The sequence below is a fragment of the Oncorhynchus gorbuscha genome, unplaced genomic scaffold (genome assembly GCF_021184085.1).
Source record: "Oncorhynchus gorbuscha isolate QuinsamMale2020 ecotype Even-year unplaced genomic scaffold, OgorEven_v1.0 Un_scaffold_2274, whole genome shotgun sequence".
Taxonomy (NCBI): domain Eukaryota; kingdom Metazoa; phylum Chordata; class Actinopteri; order Salmoniformes; family Salmonidae; genus Oncorhynchus; species Oncorhynchus gorbuscha.
Genome location: NW_025746829.1, coordinates 65,966 through 84,297, shown reverse-complemented (window position 1 = coordinate 84,297; position 18,332 = coordinate 65,966). Strand labels below are relative to the sequence as shown.

General features: G+C 44.7%; 1 protein-coding gene across 2 annotated transcripts in view; it reads right to left on the bottom strand.

Moving 5' to 3' along the window:
- Nucleotides 1-279: 279 nt before the first annotated feature.
- LOC124025537 (type I inositol polyphosphate 5-phosphatase 12-like) overlaps nt 280-18,332 on the bottom strand; it is a 40,752-nt gene continuing 22,699 nt past the window's right edge. The window contains exons 1-8 of one of the 2 annotated variants that reach the window (XM_046338921.1): nt 11,764-12,051; nt 6,797-6,885; nt 5,491-6,084; nt 5,127-5,207; nt 3,617-3,729; nt 2,186-2,268; nt 567-652; nt 280-487 (exon numbers count right to left, since the gene is read on the bottom strand). In XM_046338921.1, the coding sequence (XP_046194877.1) occupies nt 5,144-5,207; nt 5,491-6,084; nt 6,797-6,885; nt 11,764-11,793 (777 nt within the window). In that variant the 5' untranslated portion in view covers nt 11,794-12,051 and the 3' untranslated portion in view covers nt 280-487; nt 567-652; nt 2,186-2,268; nt 3,617-3,729; nt 5,127-5,143. Of the gene's footprint in view, nt 488-566; nt 653-2,185; nt 2,269-3,616; nt 3,730-5,126; nt 5,208-5,490; nt 6,085-6,796; nt 6,886-11,763; nt 12,052-18,332 lie in introns of those variants that run through there. The other variant, XM_046338920.1, reaches the window with a different exon arrangement.

Below are 18,332 nucleotides of genomic sequence, written 5' to 3'. Positions count from 1 at the left end.
CCTACTACTACTACTACTACTACTACTACTATCCCTGCTGCTGCTCCTCATACGGCTGTTACTACTACTACTCCTACTACTACTCCTACTACTACTACTATCCCTGCTGCTGCTCCTCCTACTGCTGTTACTCCTACTACTCCTACTACTATCCCTGCTGCTGCTCCTACTACTACTACTACTACTACTACTATCCCTGCTGCTGCTCCTCCTCCTACTCCTACTACTACTCCTACTACTACTACTACTGCTCCTCCTACTGCTGTTGCTACTACCTGAAAGTAGCCATCCAACACGGTCCTGATCTCCAGCCGGCGCTCTGCAGGACTACTGGAGTGGAGGGTATGCACCATTGCAGTCAGGCACTGCAGGGTCAGCCGTAGCAGCGTGGGGTCCTTGGGGTTGGAGGAGGTCCGGAGGCACCAGGCTCGGAGTACAGAAAGAAGGTTCTCCACAGACTGCAGGGTGATGGAGGCAGGCCGTTCTTCTGGAATGCATAGATACCGTACATACGAGGTTAACACACACACACAATTCTGAAGAGAGGTACAGTAGGAGTGCTTTACCTTGCTGCCACTGATGACAGCCCCTTGGAGATGGACCAATCGGAGAGCGAGGTCCTCTGGGATCTGCTGGCTGTCCTGCAGGCTGTCTGTGAACCAACGACACATTGATGATTGTTGTTTTGACAGGCTGTCTGTGAACCACATATTTGATGACATGGTAATCTAGCCTGAGCATCAGTCTGTACCATCATGTCGACTCCTTGTCGCTCACTGTCATACCAAAAGGTTAGGCTTGACAATGAGCAATGGAGATGACAAGAACACTTACAGATCTGAGACCAGGCTACAGAAGGAGACAACAGGCCTGGGACCAGGCTACAGAAGGAGCCAACAGGCCTGGGACCAGGCTACAGAAGGAGCCAACAGGCCTGGGACCAGGCTACAGAAGGAGACAACAGGTCTGGGACCAGGCTAATGGCAATACATTGTACAGTCGTGGCCAAAAGTTTTGAGAATGACACAAATATTCATTTTCACAAAGCCTGCTGCCTCAGTTTGTATGATGGCAATTTGCATATACTCCAGAATGTTATGAAGAGTGATCAGATGAATTGCAATTAATGGCAAAGTCCCTCTTTGCCATGTAAATGACCTGAATGCCAAAAAGGATTTCCACTGCATTTCAGCCCTGCCACAAAAGGACCCAGACCTTAATCCCATTGAGAACTTGTGGTCAATCCTCAAGAGGCGGGTGGACAAACAAACAACCCACAAATTCTGACAAACTTCAAGCATTGATTCTACAGAAGTTAATTGACAGCATGCGAGGGCTGATTGCAGAAGTCTTGAAAAAGAAGGGTCAACACTGCAAATATTGACTCTTTGCATCAACTAATGTAATTGTCAATAAAAGCCTTTAACAGCTTGTAATTATACTTCAGTATTCCATAGTAACATCTGACAAAAACATCTAAAGACACTGAAGCAGCAAACTTTGTGGAAATGAATATTTGTGTCATTCTCAAAACGTTTGGCCATGACTGTACAAGAGAGAATGCACAGCCAGTACACTGTGATGTCATAAAGAGATGTGGAAAGCCAAGGCACACTGGGACAGCATTGAGAAATAGCAGGATGTGGGTTGAGCCCTCGTTAGGCAAGGTTATGTATCAAGACAATGGAGATGCCATAAGCCTTAGTAATAGGTCCAACAACAGCTAGCAGTATTATACACACCAGAGGCTGAGCCCACTGGGCTCTGGTCAAAAGCACTGCACTATTTAGGGAATAAGGTGCCCACTGGGCTCTGGTCAAAAGCACTGCACTATATAGGGAATACAGTGCCCACTGGGATGCAGCTCAACCACTTCCCTCTCTCAATAGCATGGTGTTAACAGTCATGTCGAGCTTCCTGTAATCTACAGACAGGTTTCCCACATGGTTTACAGATTAGCACCCTGCTAATCAAAGGACACTAGCAACAGAAGTGTTTAATCAACTAAGATCCCAGTGAGAGAACACTGCTAATTAGAAAATAACATCATTCACTTTAGATCAAGACAGAACATATCGACTGGACTCTTGCCCACTGTGTTTCTCCAAAGGGAGAAAAGTACATTTTGAGCAGCCTAAAGGAAAGCTGTATATTAGTGTGGTGTGTGTGGTGTGTGGTGCCTCACCATGGAATAGAGCAGGCAGCTCCTCTGGTAAGGGGAGAGGGGAGAACTTATACTTGCTCCTCTCCACCATGCTCACCTCCTCCCTAAAAAAAAAACACACACACACACACATATTTACAGCAGGCCTACAGACTTGGCCTCCGTACCAAAAAGCATCCTATTCCCCATGTAGTTCCCCACAGGGCTCTGGTCTAAAGTAGTGCACTATATAGGGAGTAGGTTGCCATTTGGGATGCACATTAAGGAGACAGAGATAAGAGCTGTTGCAGAAACACCATCATCCACTACAGATGAACATGCAGAGATAAGGTTGGGTTTATACAGTCTGCCCTCGACATGGCCCTTCACCACACACACAAAGACACAGACATACTGACACACACAGTCCAACGGGCGGTCTCCACCCAGCTTCAAAACACACCCAGTTCAACGGGCGGTCTCCACCCAGCTTCAAAACACACACAGTTCAACGGGTGGTCTCCACCCAGCTTCAAAACACACACAGTTCAACGGGTGGTCTCCACCCAGCTTCACAACACACACAGTTCAACGGGTGGTCTTCACCCAGCTTCAAAACACACACAGTCCAACAGGCAGTCTCCACCCAGCTTCAAAACACACACAGTCTAATGGGCGGTCTCCACCCAGCTTCAAAACACACACAGTCCAACAGGCGGTCTCCACCCAGCTTCAAAACACACACAGTCCAACAGGCAGTCTCCACCCAGCTTCAAAACACACACAGTTCAACGGGTGGTCTTCACCCAGCTTCAAAACACACACAGTCCAACAGGCAGTCTCCACCCAGCTTCAAAACACACACAGTCCAATGGGCGGTCTCCACCCAGCTTCAAAACACACACAGTCCAACAGGCAGTCTCCACCCAGCTTCAAAACACACACAGTCCAATGGGCGGTCTCCACCCAGCTTCAAAACACACACAGTCCAACAGGCGGTCTCCACCCAGCTTCAAAACACACACAGTCCAACAGGCAGTCTCCACCCAGCTTCAAAACACACACAGTCCAACAGGAGGTCTCCACCCAGCTTCAAAACACACACAGTCCAACAGGCGGTCTCCACCCAGCTTCAAACACACACAGTCCAACAGGCGGTCTCCACCCAGCTTCAAAACACACAAAGTCCCACAGGCGGTCTCCACCCAGCTTCAAAACACACACAGTCCCACAGGCGGTCTCCACCCAGCTTCAAAACACACACAGTCCAACAGGCGGTCTCCACCCAGCTTCAAAACACACACAGTCCAACAGGCGGTCTCCACCCAGCTTCAAAACACACACAGTCCCACAGGCGGTCTCCACCCAGCTTCAAAACATCCCACAGGGGTCTCCACCCAGCTTCAAAACATGGCGTGCACGTACACACGGACGTACACACGGACGTACACACGGACGTACACACGGACGCACCCTGTCAGGCGTCTCCTCCATGTATTATAAGGGTCAAAGAGACTCTCCAACAGCATTAGGCCATACTGAATCACTGTCTGGAGGGACGACTGATCCGCAGGCTGCTTCTTCAGCTGAAACACATACACACACATATTTACTTGACCTTGAGAGGGCTTTTAAAACAAAGACATCTCAGAGCAAATAATAACAAACACAGCTACACACTTTAACTAAATAAACATTCCTATTTATGACACTTCACTTCTAAATACACATTCCTATTTATGACACTCTTCACTTCTAAATACACATTACTATATATGACACTCTTCACAAACATTTACATTTACATTTTACATTTAAGTCATTTAGCAGACGCTCTTATCCAGAGCGACTTACAAATTGGTGCATTCACCTTACAAACAATACTGACAATATAGACACAGGTCAGCCACACACCCACAGGTCAGCCACACACCCACAGGTCAGCCACACACCCACAGGTCAGCCACACACCCACAGGTCAGCCACACACCCACAGGTCAGCCACACACCCACAGGTCAGCCACACACCCACAGGTCAGCCACACACCCACAGGTCAGCCACACACCCACAGGTCAGCCACACACCCACAGGTCAGCCACACACCCACAGGTCAGCCACACACCCACAGGTCTATTCTCAGGAAACCCAGTTCTGCCACTTTTAGGTGGAAAAAGTAATGTGGATTTATAGGATAGTAGCTTCACACTCCACTGCATTCTCTGGCTCAATAGACAGTATATTATCATTCTGGCTCAATAAAATATTATCATTCTGGCTCAATAGACAGTATATTATCATCTGGCTCAATGCATATATTATAATTCTGGCTCAATAGACAGTATATTATCATTCTGGCTCAATAGACAGTATATTATCATTCTGGCTCAATAGACAGTATATTATCATTCTGGCTCAATAGACAGTATATTATCATTCTGGCTCAATAGACAGTATGTCCTTCTGTAGCTCAGTTGGTAGAGCATGGCGCTTGTAACGCCAGGGTAGTATTATCCCGGGACTGAATGCACAATGACTGTATATTTGGATAATTCTGGCTAAATGGCATATATTATATTATCATTCTGGCTCAATAGACAGTATATTATCATTCTGGCTCAATAGACAGTATATTATCATTCTGGCTCAATAGACAGTATATTATCATTCTGGCTCAATAGACAGTATATTATCATTCTGGCTCAAAAGTAAAAGTATATTAATCTAGAGTATGAATGAGTGATATAGTATAGTTTGCAGATCCTCCATTGTTGAAAATTACTAATGTGTAACTTGTGTGTGTGTGTGTGTGTGTGTGTGTGTGTGTGTGTGTGTGTGTGTGTGTGTGTGTGTGTGTGTGTGTGTGTGTGTGTGTGTGTGTGTGTGTGTGTGTGTGTGTGTGTGTGTGTGTGTGTGTGTGTGTGTGTGTGTGTGTGTGTGTGTGTGTGTGTGTGTGTGTAAGGTTCATCTAGGGTTGTGTCTTACCTGAGTCAAGCAGAAGTTTAACAGTTTAAGGGTCTCAAGACAAAGCCTGGGGTCTTCTCTGGGTCCATGTTTTCCATATTCCTGAAGAACAGAGAGACTCAGATCAAATTGTCACCAATCTTTCTCTGATCTCACTGTTATCTAGCATCAGCTTCTAGCATATTTTTTCTTGTTATCTAGCATCAGCTTCTAGTATATTTTTTCACATTATCTGGCATGAGCTTTTAGCAGATCTTTTCATGTTTTCTAGCATCAGCTTCTAGCAGATTTGTTCTTGTTATCTAGCATCAGTCATGGGTAGAAATGATGGGCAGAGTCATTCAACAAAGGGTGAACTGAGGGTCATAGAACATATAAGGTCTACCTGCAGACGATAATGAAGAACTTAATAAGCAGCAGGGGGTGCAGGGTGCTGTTGTTACTGTCGCCCCCAGAGAGGTGCAGGGTGCTGTTGTTACTGTCGCCCCCAGAGAGGTGCAGGGTGCTGTTGTTACTGTCGCCCCCAGAGAGGTGCAGGGTGCTGTTGTTACTGTCGCCCCCAGAGAGGTGCAGGGTGCTGTTGTTACTGTCGCCCCCAGAGAGGTGCAGGGTGCTGTTGTTACTGTCGCCCCCAGAGAGGTGCAGGGTGCTGTTGTTACTGTCGCCCCCAGAGAGGTGCAGGGTGCTGTTGTTACTGTCACCCCCAGAGAGGTGCAGGGTGCTGTTGTTACTGTCGCCCCCAGAGGGGTGCAGGGTGCTGTTGTTACTGTCGCCCCCAGAGGGGTGCAGAGTGCTGTTGTTACTGTCGCCCCCAGAGAGGAGCAGGGTGCTGTTGTTACTGTCGCCCCCAGAGAGGAGCAGGGTGCTGTTGTTACTGTCGCCCCCAGAGAGGTGAATGGTACTGTGTGATAGCTGGTCACTGAGGAACACCAGTATGTCCCTGGGTACAAGGGGAACCTCCGCAATATAGTTCTCCAGCCTGAGAACGTAGGAAAGAGGGAGGGGAAGAGGAAGGGGAGAAGAGGGAAGAGGGAGAAGAAAGGGAGGAGAGGGAGAGGAAAGAGAAAGGGGAGCGGGAAGAGGGAAGAGGAAGGGGAGCAGGAAGGGGAAGGGGAAGAGGAGAGTGGTTAGGGAGAATAGGTGGTGGAGAGGAGCGGAGAGGGGAAGAGGAAAGAGAAAGGGGAGCGGGAAGAGGGAAGAGGAAGGGGAGCAGGAAGGGGAAGAGGAAGAGGAGAGTGGTTAGAGGAGAATAGGTGGTGGAGAGGAGCGGAGAGGGGAAGAGGAAAGGGAGAGGAAGAAAAAGAAGAAGAGATGAGAGAGAGGATGGTGCTGTTTTACTACTTACAGTGGGGCAAAAAAAGTATTTAGTCAGCCACCAATTGTGCAAGTTCTCCCACTTAAAAAGATGAGAGGCCTGTAATTTTCATCATAGGTACACTTCAACTATGAGAGACAAAATGAGGAAAATAAATCCAGAAAATCACATTATAGGATTTTTATGAATTTATTTGCAAATTATGGTGGAAAATAATTATTTAAATAAAATAAGTATCTTATTTTCCACCATACCCTGTGACCAGCGCCCTGAGGTTTCCCCTTGTTACAGATCTAGGATCTGCTCAAACGAAGTACCGGGAATAGATTGCAATTTGGGACGAAGGAAATACATTTGAGCCAATCAGTCAACTCACCTGCGAGGCTCCAGTGACTGCACATCAACAAGCTTCTCAAAGGAAGCCACAAAAGCCTCCAGCCACTGCTGCAGGCAGCCCTCATCTTTCTGCAGGAGGGAAGAGAGACAGAGGATGAGTCTCCAGTCATACTGGCACAAGTCTGATCTGGGTTGATGTGATTGATGCTTCTCGGTACAACACCAAGGGAAATCCCTGGCAACATTTGTTGCATGGCAATAACATTTTCTGATTCTGAAGTCACACGTGCAGAACTAGTAAACACAACATGGGAAAAGCACAGTGCACGTGGACCAGTACACGGCACAGTGCACGTGGACCAGTACACGGCACAGTGCCCGTGGACCAGTACACGTTAACATTCCGTTTAAAGGACTGTACCCTGTGGTTGATGTTTTCTGATCACCGTGCGAACAGGTTGTCCTTATGCAGTGTGTTACACTCAGACTCTAAACAACAACCAGCGGGGGCTGACGTCTCTTGTGTTTGCAACAGGAAGTTACAGCAACCTTACGAAAGTGATGGCACATTCAGGAGCATATGAGATAATGTATGCAAGCCTTTTTTCTAAATAGTAGAGGCCTATGGCTGAAAAACACCACCACGAAAGTAACAAGCTACGCAATTCTTTAGAGGCCAAATAAATAAAACATTGGTTAAGTGATGTACATGATTTATGCACGAAGAATGTGACTTCCTTTCATCATCAATCAACTTATCCATCCTTAACTCCATTAAATACTGTGCTTTAAATGGAAAGGGAAGGGTGACCGGCCTTGAACTATAACACAGGGACATTTATACAGAGTTCTACTGTAGGTTCTATAACACAGGGACATGTATACAGAGTTCTACTGTAGGTTCTATAACACAGGGACATGTATACAGAGTTCTACTGTAGGTTCTATAACACAGGGACATTTATACAGAGTTCTACTGTAGGTTCTATAACACAGGGACATGTATACAGAGTTCTACTGTAGGTTCTATAACACAGGGACATGTATACAGAGTTCTACTGTAGGTTCTATAACACAGGGACATGTATACAGAGTTCTACTGTAGGTTCTATAACACAGGGACATGTATACAGAGTTCTACTGTAGGTTCTATAACACAGGGACATTTATACAGAGTTCTACTGTAGGTTCTATAACACAGGGACATGTATACAGAGTTCTACTGTAGGTTCTATAACACAGGGACATGTATACAGAGTTCTACTGTAGGTTCTATAACACAGGGACATGTATACAGAGTTCTACTGTAGGTTCTATAACACAGGGACATGTATACAGAGTTCTACTGTAGGTTCTATAACACAGGGACATGTATACAGAGTTCTACTGTAGGTTCTATAACACAGGGACATGTATACAGAGTTCTACTGTAGGTTCTATAACACAGGGACATGTATACAGAGTTCTACTGTAGGTTCTATAACACAGGGACATGTACTGTAGGTTCTATAACACAGGGACATTTATACAGAGTTCTACTGTAGGTTCTATAACACAGGGACATGTACACAGAGTTCTACTGTAGGTTCTATAACACAGGGACATGTATACAGAGTTCTACTGTAGGTTCTATAACACAGGGACATGTATACAGAGTTCTACTGTAGGTTCTATAACACAGGGAGGGACATGTATACAGAGTTCTACTGTAGGTTCTATAACACAGGGACATGTATACAGAGTTCTACTGTAGGTTCTATAACACAGGGACATGTATACAGAGTTCTACTGTAGGTTCTATAACACAGGGACATGTATACAGAGTTCTACTGTAGGTTCTATAACACAGGGACATGTATACAGAGTTCTACTGTAGGTTCTATAACACAGGGACATGTACACAGAGTTCTACTGTAGGTTCTATAACACAGGGACATGTATACAGAGTTCTACTGTAGGTTCTATAACACAGGGACATTTATACAGAGTTCTTCTGTAGGTTCTATAACACAGGGACATGTATACAGAGTTCTACTGTAGGTTCTATAACACAGGGACATGTATACAGAGTTCTACTGTAGGTTCTATAACACAGGGACATGTATACAGAGTTCTACTGTAGGTTCTATAACACAGGGACATGTATACAGAGTTCTACTGTAGGTTCTATAACACAGGGACATGTATACAGAGTTCTACTGTAGGTTCTATAACACAGGGACATGTATACAGAGTTCTACTGTAGGTTCTATAACACAGGGACATGTATACAGAGTTCTACTGTAGGTTCTATAACACAGGGACATGTATACAGAGTTCTTCTGTAGGTTCTATAACACAGGGACATGTACACAGAGTTCTACTGTAGGTTCTATAACACAGGGACATGTATACAGAGTTCTACTGTAGGTTCTATAACAGAGGGACATGTATACAGAGTTCTACTGTAGGTTCTATAACACAGGGACATGTATACAGAGTTCTACTGTAGGTTCTATAACACAGGGACATGTATACAGAGTTCTACTGTAGGTTCTATAACACAGGGACATGTATACAGAGTTCTACTGTAGGTTCTATAACACAGGGACATTTATACAGAGTTCTACTGTAGGTTCTATAACACAGGGACATTTATACAGAGTTCTACTGTAGGTTCTATAACACAGGGACATTTATACAGAGTTCTACTGTAGGTTCTATAACACAGGGACATGTATACAGAGTTCTACTGTAGGTTCTATAACACAGGGACATGTACACAGAGTTCTACTGTAGGTTCTATAACACAGGGACATGTATACAGAGTTCTACTGTAGGTTCTATAACACAGGGACATGTATACAGAGTTCTTCTGTAGGTTCTGTCAATATCGCAGCTCTTATCTGCCTCATCATATCCTGCTACTCTCCTATCAAGTCACACTACGTTTCCCATCTCTCACATAGCCTCATCTAGCCTGGTCCCAGATCTGTTTCCCATCTCTCACATAGCCTCATCTAGCCTGGTCCCAGATCTGTTCCCCATCTCTCACATAGCCTCATCTAGCCTGGTCCCAGATCGGTTTCCCCATCTCTCACATAGCCTCATCTAGCCTGGTCCCAGATCTGTTTCCCCATCTCTCACATAGCCTCATCTAGCCTGGTCCCAGATCTGTTTCTCATCTCTCACATAGCCTCATCTAGCCTGGTCCCAGATCTGTTTGTGCTCTTTCCAACTAGAGCTCCATTGCTGTCATTGTCAAGCCAAGGAGTTGGCAAGCGAGCAGAAACAGACTGGAACCCAGGCTACTATTGATGTCACTAAACAACTAGAGCATCACAGAGAGACTGAGTACTATCTACTATTGATGTCACTAAACAACTAGAGCACAACAGAGAGACTGAGTACTATCTACTATTGATGTCACTAAACAACTAGAGCACCACAGAGAGACTGAGTACTATCTACTATTGATGTCACTAAACAACTAGAGCATCACAGAGAGACTGAGTACTATCTACTATTGATGTCACTAAACAACTAGAGCATCACAGAGAGACTGAGTACTATCTACTATTGATGTCACTAAACAACTAGAGCATCACAGAGACTGAGTACTATCTACTATTGATGTCACTAAACAACTAGAGCATCACAGAGAGACTGAGTACTATCTACTATTGATGTCACTAAACAACTAGAGCACCACAGAGAGACTGAGTACTATCTACTATTGATGTCACTAAAGCCTTCTTCACTCAGAGCCCGACGTTAGAGAGACGCAAAGCCTTCTTCACGTGAGAACGAGGAGTGTTATTTTCTTCCACACATCAGGCACCACAGTGTGGAGTGAGTACTAACTACAGTTCCCACAAGGCCCAACCTGACTCATTACACCCAAACAACATCAGGCGGTGTGTGGAGTGAGGGACTACAGTTCCCACAAGGCCCAACCTGACTCATTACACCCAAACAACATCAGGCGGTGTGTGGAGTGAGGGACTACAGTTCCCACAAGGCCCAACCTGACTCATTACACCCTAACAACATCAGGCGGTGTGTGGAGTGAGGAACTACAGTTCCCACAAGGCCCAACCTGACTCATTACACCCTAACAACATCAGGCGGTGTGTGGAGTGAGGAACTACAGTTCCCACAAGGCCCAACTTGACTCATTACACCCGAACAACATCAGGCGGTGTGTGGAGTGAGGGACTACAGTTCCCACAAGGCCCAACCTGACTCATTACACCCAAACAACATCAGGCGGTGTGTGGAGTGAGGGACTACAGTTCCCACAAGGCCCAACCTGACTCATTTCACCCAAACAACATCAGGCGGTGTGTGGAGTGATGAACTACAGTTCCCACAAGGCCCAACCTGACTCATTACACCCAAACAACATCAGGCGGTGTGTGGAGTGAGGGACTACAGTTCCCACAAGGCCCAACCTGACTCATTACACCCAAACAACATCAGGCGGTGTGTGGAGTGAGGGACTACAGTTCCCACAAGGCCCAACCTGACTCATTACACCCAAACAACATCAGGAGGTGTGTGGAGTGAGGGACTACAGTTCCCACAAGGCCCAACCTGACTCATTACACCCAAACAACATCAGGTGACACCACATGACCTGACAATTAGTCAGGCACTTCCCTATGAGACGCCTACTTCTACTGCTGCTAGTTTAGTAATGAACCATGCCTCGTTGATGCTTGCAGCCTGACAGACGCCCACAGGCCCCTATAGAGGAAGTTAGTTACATTGTCAACTGCTGGCAGCAGCACCAATATGGCTGCAAGGCACAATCCAAAACATACTTCAGAAACCCTCTGTTTAAAGATCACTACTACTGGCAAATGTGGAACTTCAGCAAACGTCTTTTGAAATCAGCAGAGGCAACGCAACAGATGTGAAATCCAACATACAGTAAGATGCAGCGCATCAATGTGAGTGGATGAACATCTTATATCTTCACGTTTTCTGTAATCAATCTAGAATTAAATTATAATATTAGCCTACCAGTTGACTGTCATTTGTGGGCCAGTCCATGTCTCATTGCATGTGTCTGGGAGGGCAGGGAGAAGGGGTTCAGAGGAACCCAGTCTCAGTGAGCCCTCCTGGGTCCTAGGTTATCAGGGAGTCCAGAGTCAGAACAGTAGGTCCAGACCAGGCCCACAGGGTGCTTCAGCTCTTCAGAGTAGTAAGTAGCACATCGCTCCTAATCAGCACCAGTGTCTGTCTGTCTCCAGCCCGCTCTCCTAATCAGCACTAGTGTCTGTCTGTCCGTCTGTCGCTTACTCGCTCCGTCTCTCTCTCCTTCTGTCAAGCAACCAGGAAATGTCAAGTCACTATAACCGAAACACATTTCCTCCACACGACGCTCAAACTCAGCCTCCTCATAGTAGGCCTCTTCCGCTTTAGTTACTGGAGCTATTTGTGAAGCAGATGGGGATGTCGGTAAGGGCTCGACCCAACAGCATCCTCCAACTATCTAGCACTGCATGTACTCAGCCTTCTACTTCTCAGAATGACTGACGTGTGTGGGAACCCAGTTGGTGTACAAAATGTTTGTACAGTTCGATGAGTTGTTGTGGAACCCAAAATATCTGACTAGGTGATAATAGGTTTATTTTTCTGAAGAAGGACAGTGTTTCTGAATGACTTTTGTATTGGGAAATGTTAGTTCTGTTCACTGGAAAGCTGACTATAGCTTCAGTATGACAGTCATTACAAGGTGCTTGACCGATGGAAAGCTGACTATAGCTTCAGTATGACAGTCATTACAAGGTACTTGACCGATGGAAAGCTGACTATAGCTTCAGTATGACAGTCATTGAGCTAAGAAGGACCACTTGACCGATGGAAAGCTGACTATAGCTTCAGTATGACAGTCATTACAAGGTACTTGACCGATGTGTACCTGCTCTGCACAGTAAGGCACAAGTAAAAGTCTCAGTACAAATATAAAATGCCCTCAAGTCTTCATCTGTGATCCAAGTTTAGCCATAATGGCTTTCCATAAACACGAGTCCTTTATTCATTTCAAAAGCCACCTGATAGCCTGACCATCTGTCTGTCTCAGTGACATGAAAATAGAATTACCTTGAAATAATCCCATCATTGTCAGTTATCCACAGTAGAGGTCTGCACTGGACTGATTTCTTCATCCTGCTCCCACGCGCAGATTTTCATACTCCACCACGCCCGCAGGTGTTCTGTGCGACTCCCACGCGCAGATTTTCATACTGCACCACGCCCGCAGGTGTTCTGTGCGACTCCCACGCGCAGATTTTCATACTGCACCACGCCCGCAGGTGTTCTGTGCGACTCCCACGCGCAGATTTTCATACTGCACCACGCCCGCAGGTGTTCTGTGCGACTCCCACGCGCAGATTTTCATACTGCACTACGCCCGCAGGTGTTCTGTGCGACTCCCACTCGTTACCGCAAGAGCTGGTCCCAAACCCAACCGCAGTCCCGTTAGTTATATGACATAGCTCTCTTGCCAGCCATGGTCCCAGCAATTTTGCGCCCTATAGACGATATCAAATGCGCAAATAACTTAAGAAATATGTATAATTACCAGAGATTCTCACGTGGTCCATTATATTATATATATTTAATACTGGGCTACATCAGCCAATATGGTAGATGTAGTTTGAAGTCAGCAGAGTTGGAGAGACTTACCCTTTCTCTTGAGTTATTTGTTATAGCCTACCCTTTGGGAGTTTCAAACTGAGAAATAGACTATGGGTGACCAATATGTATTTCTAGGCAATAGCCTAATCAAACTTATGAGTCAAACTGTATGCGTAGACGGCTTGACAGAAACGGTAGCAGAAAGGTGAATGTTGAATTGTAGTTGCACACATATCCAGATGATGCTGCGTAACATTTTGCACGATGACGCTGTCGGTGTGATTGACCTTTTCATGATGATTAATTTTTTTGATTGCAGCTCGACTCACGTTGGTTGAGCGCCCTTCATTTCTTTTCATTACAAATATTTATTTACAGACACTGCAGTAAACTAGTCTAATCATATTGTAACGACCCTGGGTTTATAAGCGCGGAAATCGACACTGCCCCACGAGCATACCTTTGCAGCACAGTCGATAGCGCGCCGGGGCTCGAAGGTCGAGAGGTCGAGAGTTTCATTACACTGGTGTCAAAAGTGATCGGACCTTGTACCCACGACAGTGCGTGTGCTTGGCTGGTGAGCGCGTTCCTGTAAGACGTAGAGTCACAAGCCAGCGCGAGGTCGCATTCTTTGAAAGGAGGGAGTAGTGTAACGACCGTGGCTTTATAAGCGCGGAAATCGGCTCTGCCGCACGAATATGCTTTTGCTGCAGTCGATAGCGCGCTGGACCTCGGGCTCGAAGGTCGAGGGTTCGAGTCCTGCCCTGCTCCCTGGTGTTTCATTACAATATTTAAAGTTAATTTCATATTTAAGTTAGAGTGAAGTCTATTCACGAACGACAAGGGAAACCAGGCTCCCCCCAAAAATATAAACATTTAATTTTTCTCGTCTCTTTGTGTTTCATAATTTTCCTTCAATTCGCAAGAGGCTGAATGAATGTATCTCACAGGAAAAGCAGCGAGAAAACAGCAACCCTGTCTCTCTATGTCTAGTCCAAACGAGTGGGATATTCTTGCCGCCAGTAGCATTGAATGAAAGGGAAGCCAGCGAGCATTTGGCCATCCTTGACAAAACAAGTATACAAATTAGCCAATCAGTGTTGAGCTAAACCGAGGGAGATCAGATTTAATTGGTCCTATCAAATGGCTTTGAGAGCATAAGTCTTACACATAAACGACTTGAATTGTTGCATCTCGTTGTTGTTGTTCTCTGGTGGCTAAGCTCGATAGATACAATCGTCTCTTTCCTAAATTAGCCATGGATGGAGATAGGGATTTGGACTTAATTCTCCGTACTGGCAAATGATTGTAGCGGTGATTCTGATCCAACCATTAATTCATACATTGTTGTGCCCCTGGCCTGAGAGGACGGAAGTTCAATATGTAGCTAGATGTAGAAGGCTAATGTTAACTAATTAACGTTACCCATGAATGGAAGTTAGGCTAGCGAGCAAGCATTTTATTTAGGTAGCCTAGAACAACAACCAAATACAAGCGTGTACTGTATGACAGAGTGGGAGACCGTTTCGTCAACATGAGAGAGGAGGATGGCATTGGCCTTTCTCTACATGTTGGGTGAGTAAACAGGGTTTTCTACTTGCACGAACGCACAAACATAAATCAGAAGTATGGACAGACGCATCATATTTAGGTGATGTTGATTGGACTAAATTGTTTTTGTTATCTTTTAGTTGTCACTGTTTTAGACTAAGCAGAGGTGATTTGATGATGTTGAAATGTTGAAGTTTACTATTGCAGAAATAGAGGAAGCTCCTGTATTCTTTGTGAATTGCGGTAACTGTCTGTGGTTCTAAATCAATAGTTATTTAGTGGTCCGGAAATGTCAGAAACATTAACTTGCTTAAGCAAGCTGTAGGTCATGTAACTGTCTTACTAAAAGGTTAAATAAATAAAATAAACATGCGTCGTGGACTTCACTGGACAGAGGTTGCTATCCGGTTTTGTGATGAAAACAAAGGTGTGGTTGAATTTATTCTGCCACTGTCTTATATCGGCCTATATATCACAGTCACAAGGCATATAAATGAACAGCAAACAACGCAATTATCACAACACATACAGTGTAGGTTGTAATATGGCTTCCCTTGGCTTCCCAGGTCATTTTACCCACCCACCGCTTATATTATATTATTATATATATTTTGTTAAGTTAATTGGCACGTGATTCTTCCGCCCATATAGCCAGCCTACTCTATTTCAATGACACCACACATACTAGGCCCACTTGAACTCCCACGCCCGACTACGACAGGAGAGGTAGGCTACTTAAGGTGAAGCTCCGAATTCTGAGTGTTTGAATAATGTGAAAATGTTCATTTTAATACAATAGATAGGCTTAGGCTAACTCATACAAAGCAGCAGTGATGATTTCAGCATGTACATCTTGGTGGGGGAAATGCATGCCAGCAAAGCCAGTACACAACACACAACAACACATGAATTGCACTATAACGGTGACAAACGGTGCCCACAAACTGTTAGGGCCTCCATAAAGCTGTCCCAACAGCAGAGCTTTCTTTTCAACACCATGGAGTAATATAATAATAATATATGCCATTTAGCAGACGCTTTTATCCAAAGCGACTTACAGTCATGTGTGCATACATTCTACGTATGGGTGGTCCCGGGAATCGAACCCACTATCCTGGCGTTACAAGCACCATGCTCTACCAACTGTGCTACAGAAGGACCCTTACCACTGCTACACCTGGTTATCAGCAGAGCCTTGTCTGGCAGCGAAACAGTTAATTCAGCCTAATTTTACTGCCCTTTAAAAAATAGCTGATATGGCTGACTTGTTTAAACAAATGTGGTTTCTACTGACAACTGAGATGTACAAACTATGGCATAAGGTGACGACAAGCGGATAAGAGGTCATCTGTAATTTTGATTAAGACAATGAGCGAGCTAGGACAGACGTATTCAGTATAACTATTTGTTTAGCCCTTTTGAAATGTACAGCAACAGAATTCAGAACATGGGCCGTTCTTAGTGTTCTCTCTGTACACCAAGTCAGAACCGTAGGATAAATAAAGGGGGCATATAAGCAGAAAATGAAAGCTCTTACAATATTTTGATTACATTTCTCAAAAACAGGTTATAGGCTATATGTGCGCCACCAAGTGAGAACAGTAGGCTAAATTAAGAGGGGTAAATATACCAAATTCTGGGCTACTAACTTCTTACTACATAACATACACTTAGTATTACTTTCTTAGCTACTGTATACATATCTCCCTGGCATATTACATAATTTATGCAGCAGTATACAAGACATTTTTGGACTCCCCTTGTTGTGCTGTGCTCACTTGAACAGAAGGGTGGCGCGGCAGTCCTTCGTGGGCAAATTTTGTCAAAGTCGGGCATTCTCTGGATTTATGGTGCTTTCAAAACAACTGGGAACTCGGAAAAAAAACATTCTTGAATCATGATGACGTCATTGATCTTCAGGTCGTAGCTCTAGAAAGAGGCCAGATTTACAATTCTGAGTTGGATAACCGTTCAAAACGTTTATTTCCTACTTCCCAGTTGTCTTGAACTCACGGAAGTCAAGATTTTTGCAGTTCCGAGTTAACAGTTGTTTTGAGCACGGCACAAATCATGCTTCATTGACAGCATGGCCAATGTTGAATGTTTATCATTTAATCCCAGATTTGGGATCACACAGCAACTCCACTGAATAGCAGGCTAGTGATTGCTTTGCAATGATTTCAGTTAGCCACTGTCACGGAGTCCTTCCAAACCACTCATTGTTGAATTTGCGAAGTCAAGGGGTCTAAATACACTGTATATTTAAACTGTTCTGTATCTAGTGGGGTTATATTCTAGCTGTTCTGTATCTAGCGGGGTTATATTCTAGCTGTTCTGTATCTAGTGGGGTTATATTCTAGCTGTTCTGTATCTAGCGGGGTTGTATTCTAGCTGTTCTGTATCTAGAGGGGTTATATTCTAGCTGTTCTGTATCTAGTGGGGTTATATTCTAGCTGTTCTGTATCTAGCGGGGTTGTATTCTAGCTGTTCTGTATCTAGCGGGGTTATATTCTAGCTGTTCTGTATCTAGGGGGGTTATATTCTAGCTGTTCTGTATCTAGTGGGGTTGTATTCTAGCTGTTCTGTATCTAGTGGGGTTATATTCTAGCTGTTCTGTATCTAGTGGGGTTATATTCTAGCTGTTCTGTATCTAGCGGGGTTATATTCTAGCTGTTCTGTATCTAGTGGGGTTATATTCTAGCTGTTCTGTATCTAGTGGGGTTATATTCTAGCTGTTCTGTATCTAGTGGGGTTATATTCTAGCTGTTCTGTATCTAGCGGGGTTATATTCTAGCTGTTCTGTATCTAGTGGGGTTATATTCTAGCTGTTCTGTATCTAGTGGGGTTATATTCTAGCTGTTCTGTATCTAGCGGGGTTATATTCTAGCTGTTCTGTATCTAGCGGGGTTATATTCTAGCTGTTCTGTATCTAGCGGGGTTATATTCTAGCTGTTCTGTATCTAGCGGGGTTGTATTCTAGCTGTTCTGTATCTAGCGGGGTTATATTCTAGCTGTTCTGTAGGACAGCGTAGCTAACAAATTGTCAGCCAACATAACGTGTAAGGTAACTTATTTGAAAAGTCATTACTTTATTACATTGAGTAGCAAGTAAGTCCTGTCTGGTCCAGTGACATTTTTAGCTTGACTCATTATGACGTCATAACTTAAATCTGGCTCGACCGTAATGTTTTGTCAGTCATCTTCGTTGAAGAATGCCACAAGGCAAGGGTGGCTCGCATGAAAATGTGTCATTGGAACCACGTGGTCATATAAAAACCTAGGGACCCAAGTGCATAATGAGGAACCACTGTATCATAAACTCCTTGTCACTCATTGTCATGTTTGGCTTGACAATGACAGTAAGGAGCTGGCATAATAATAGCACCAACAGACTGGCA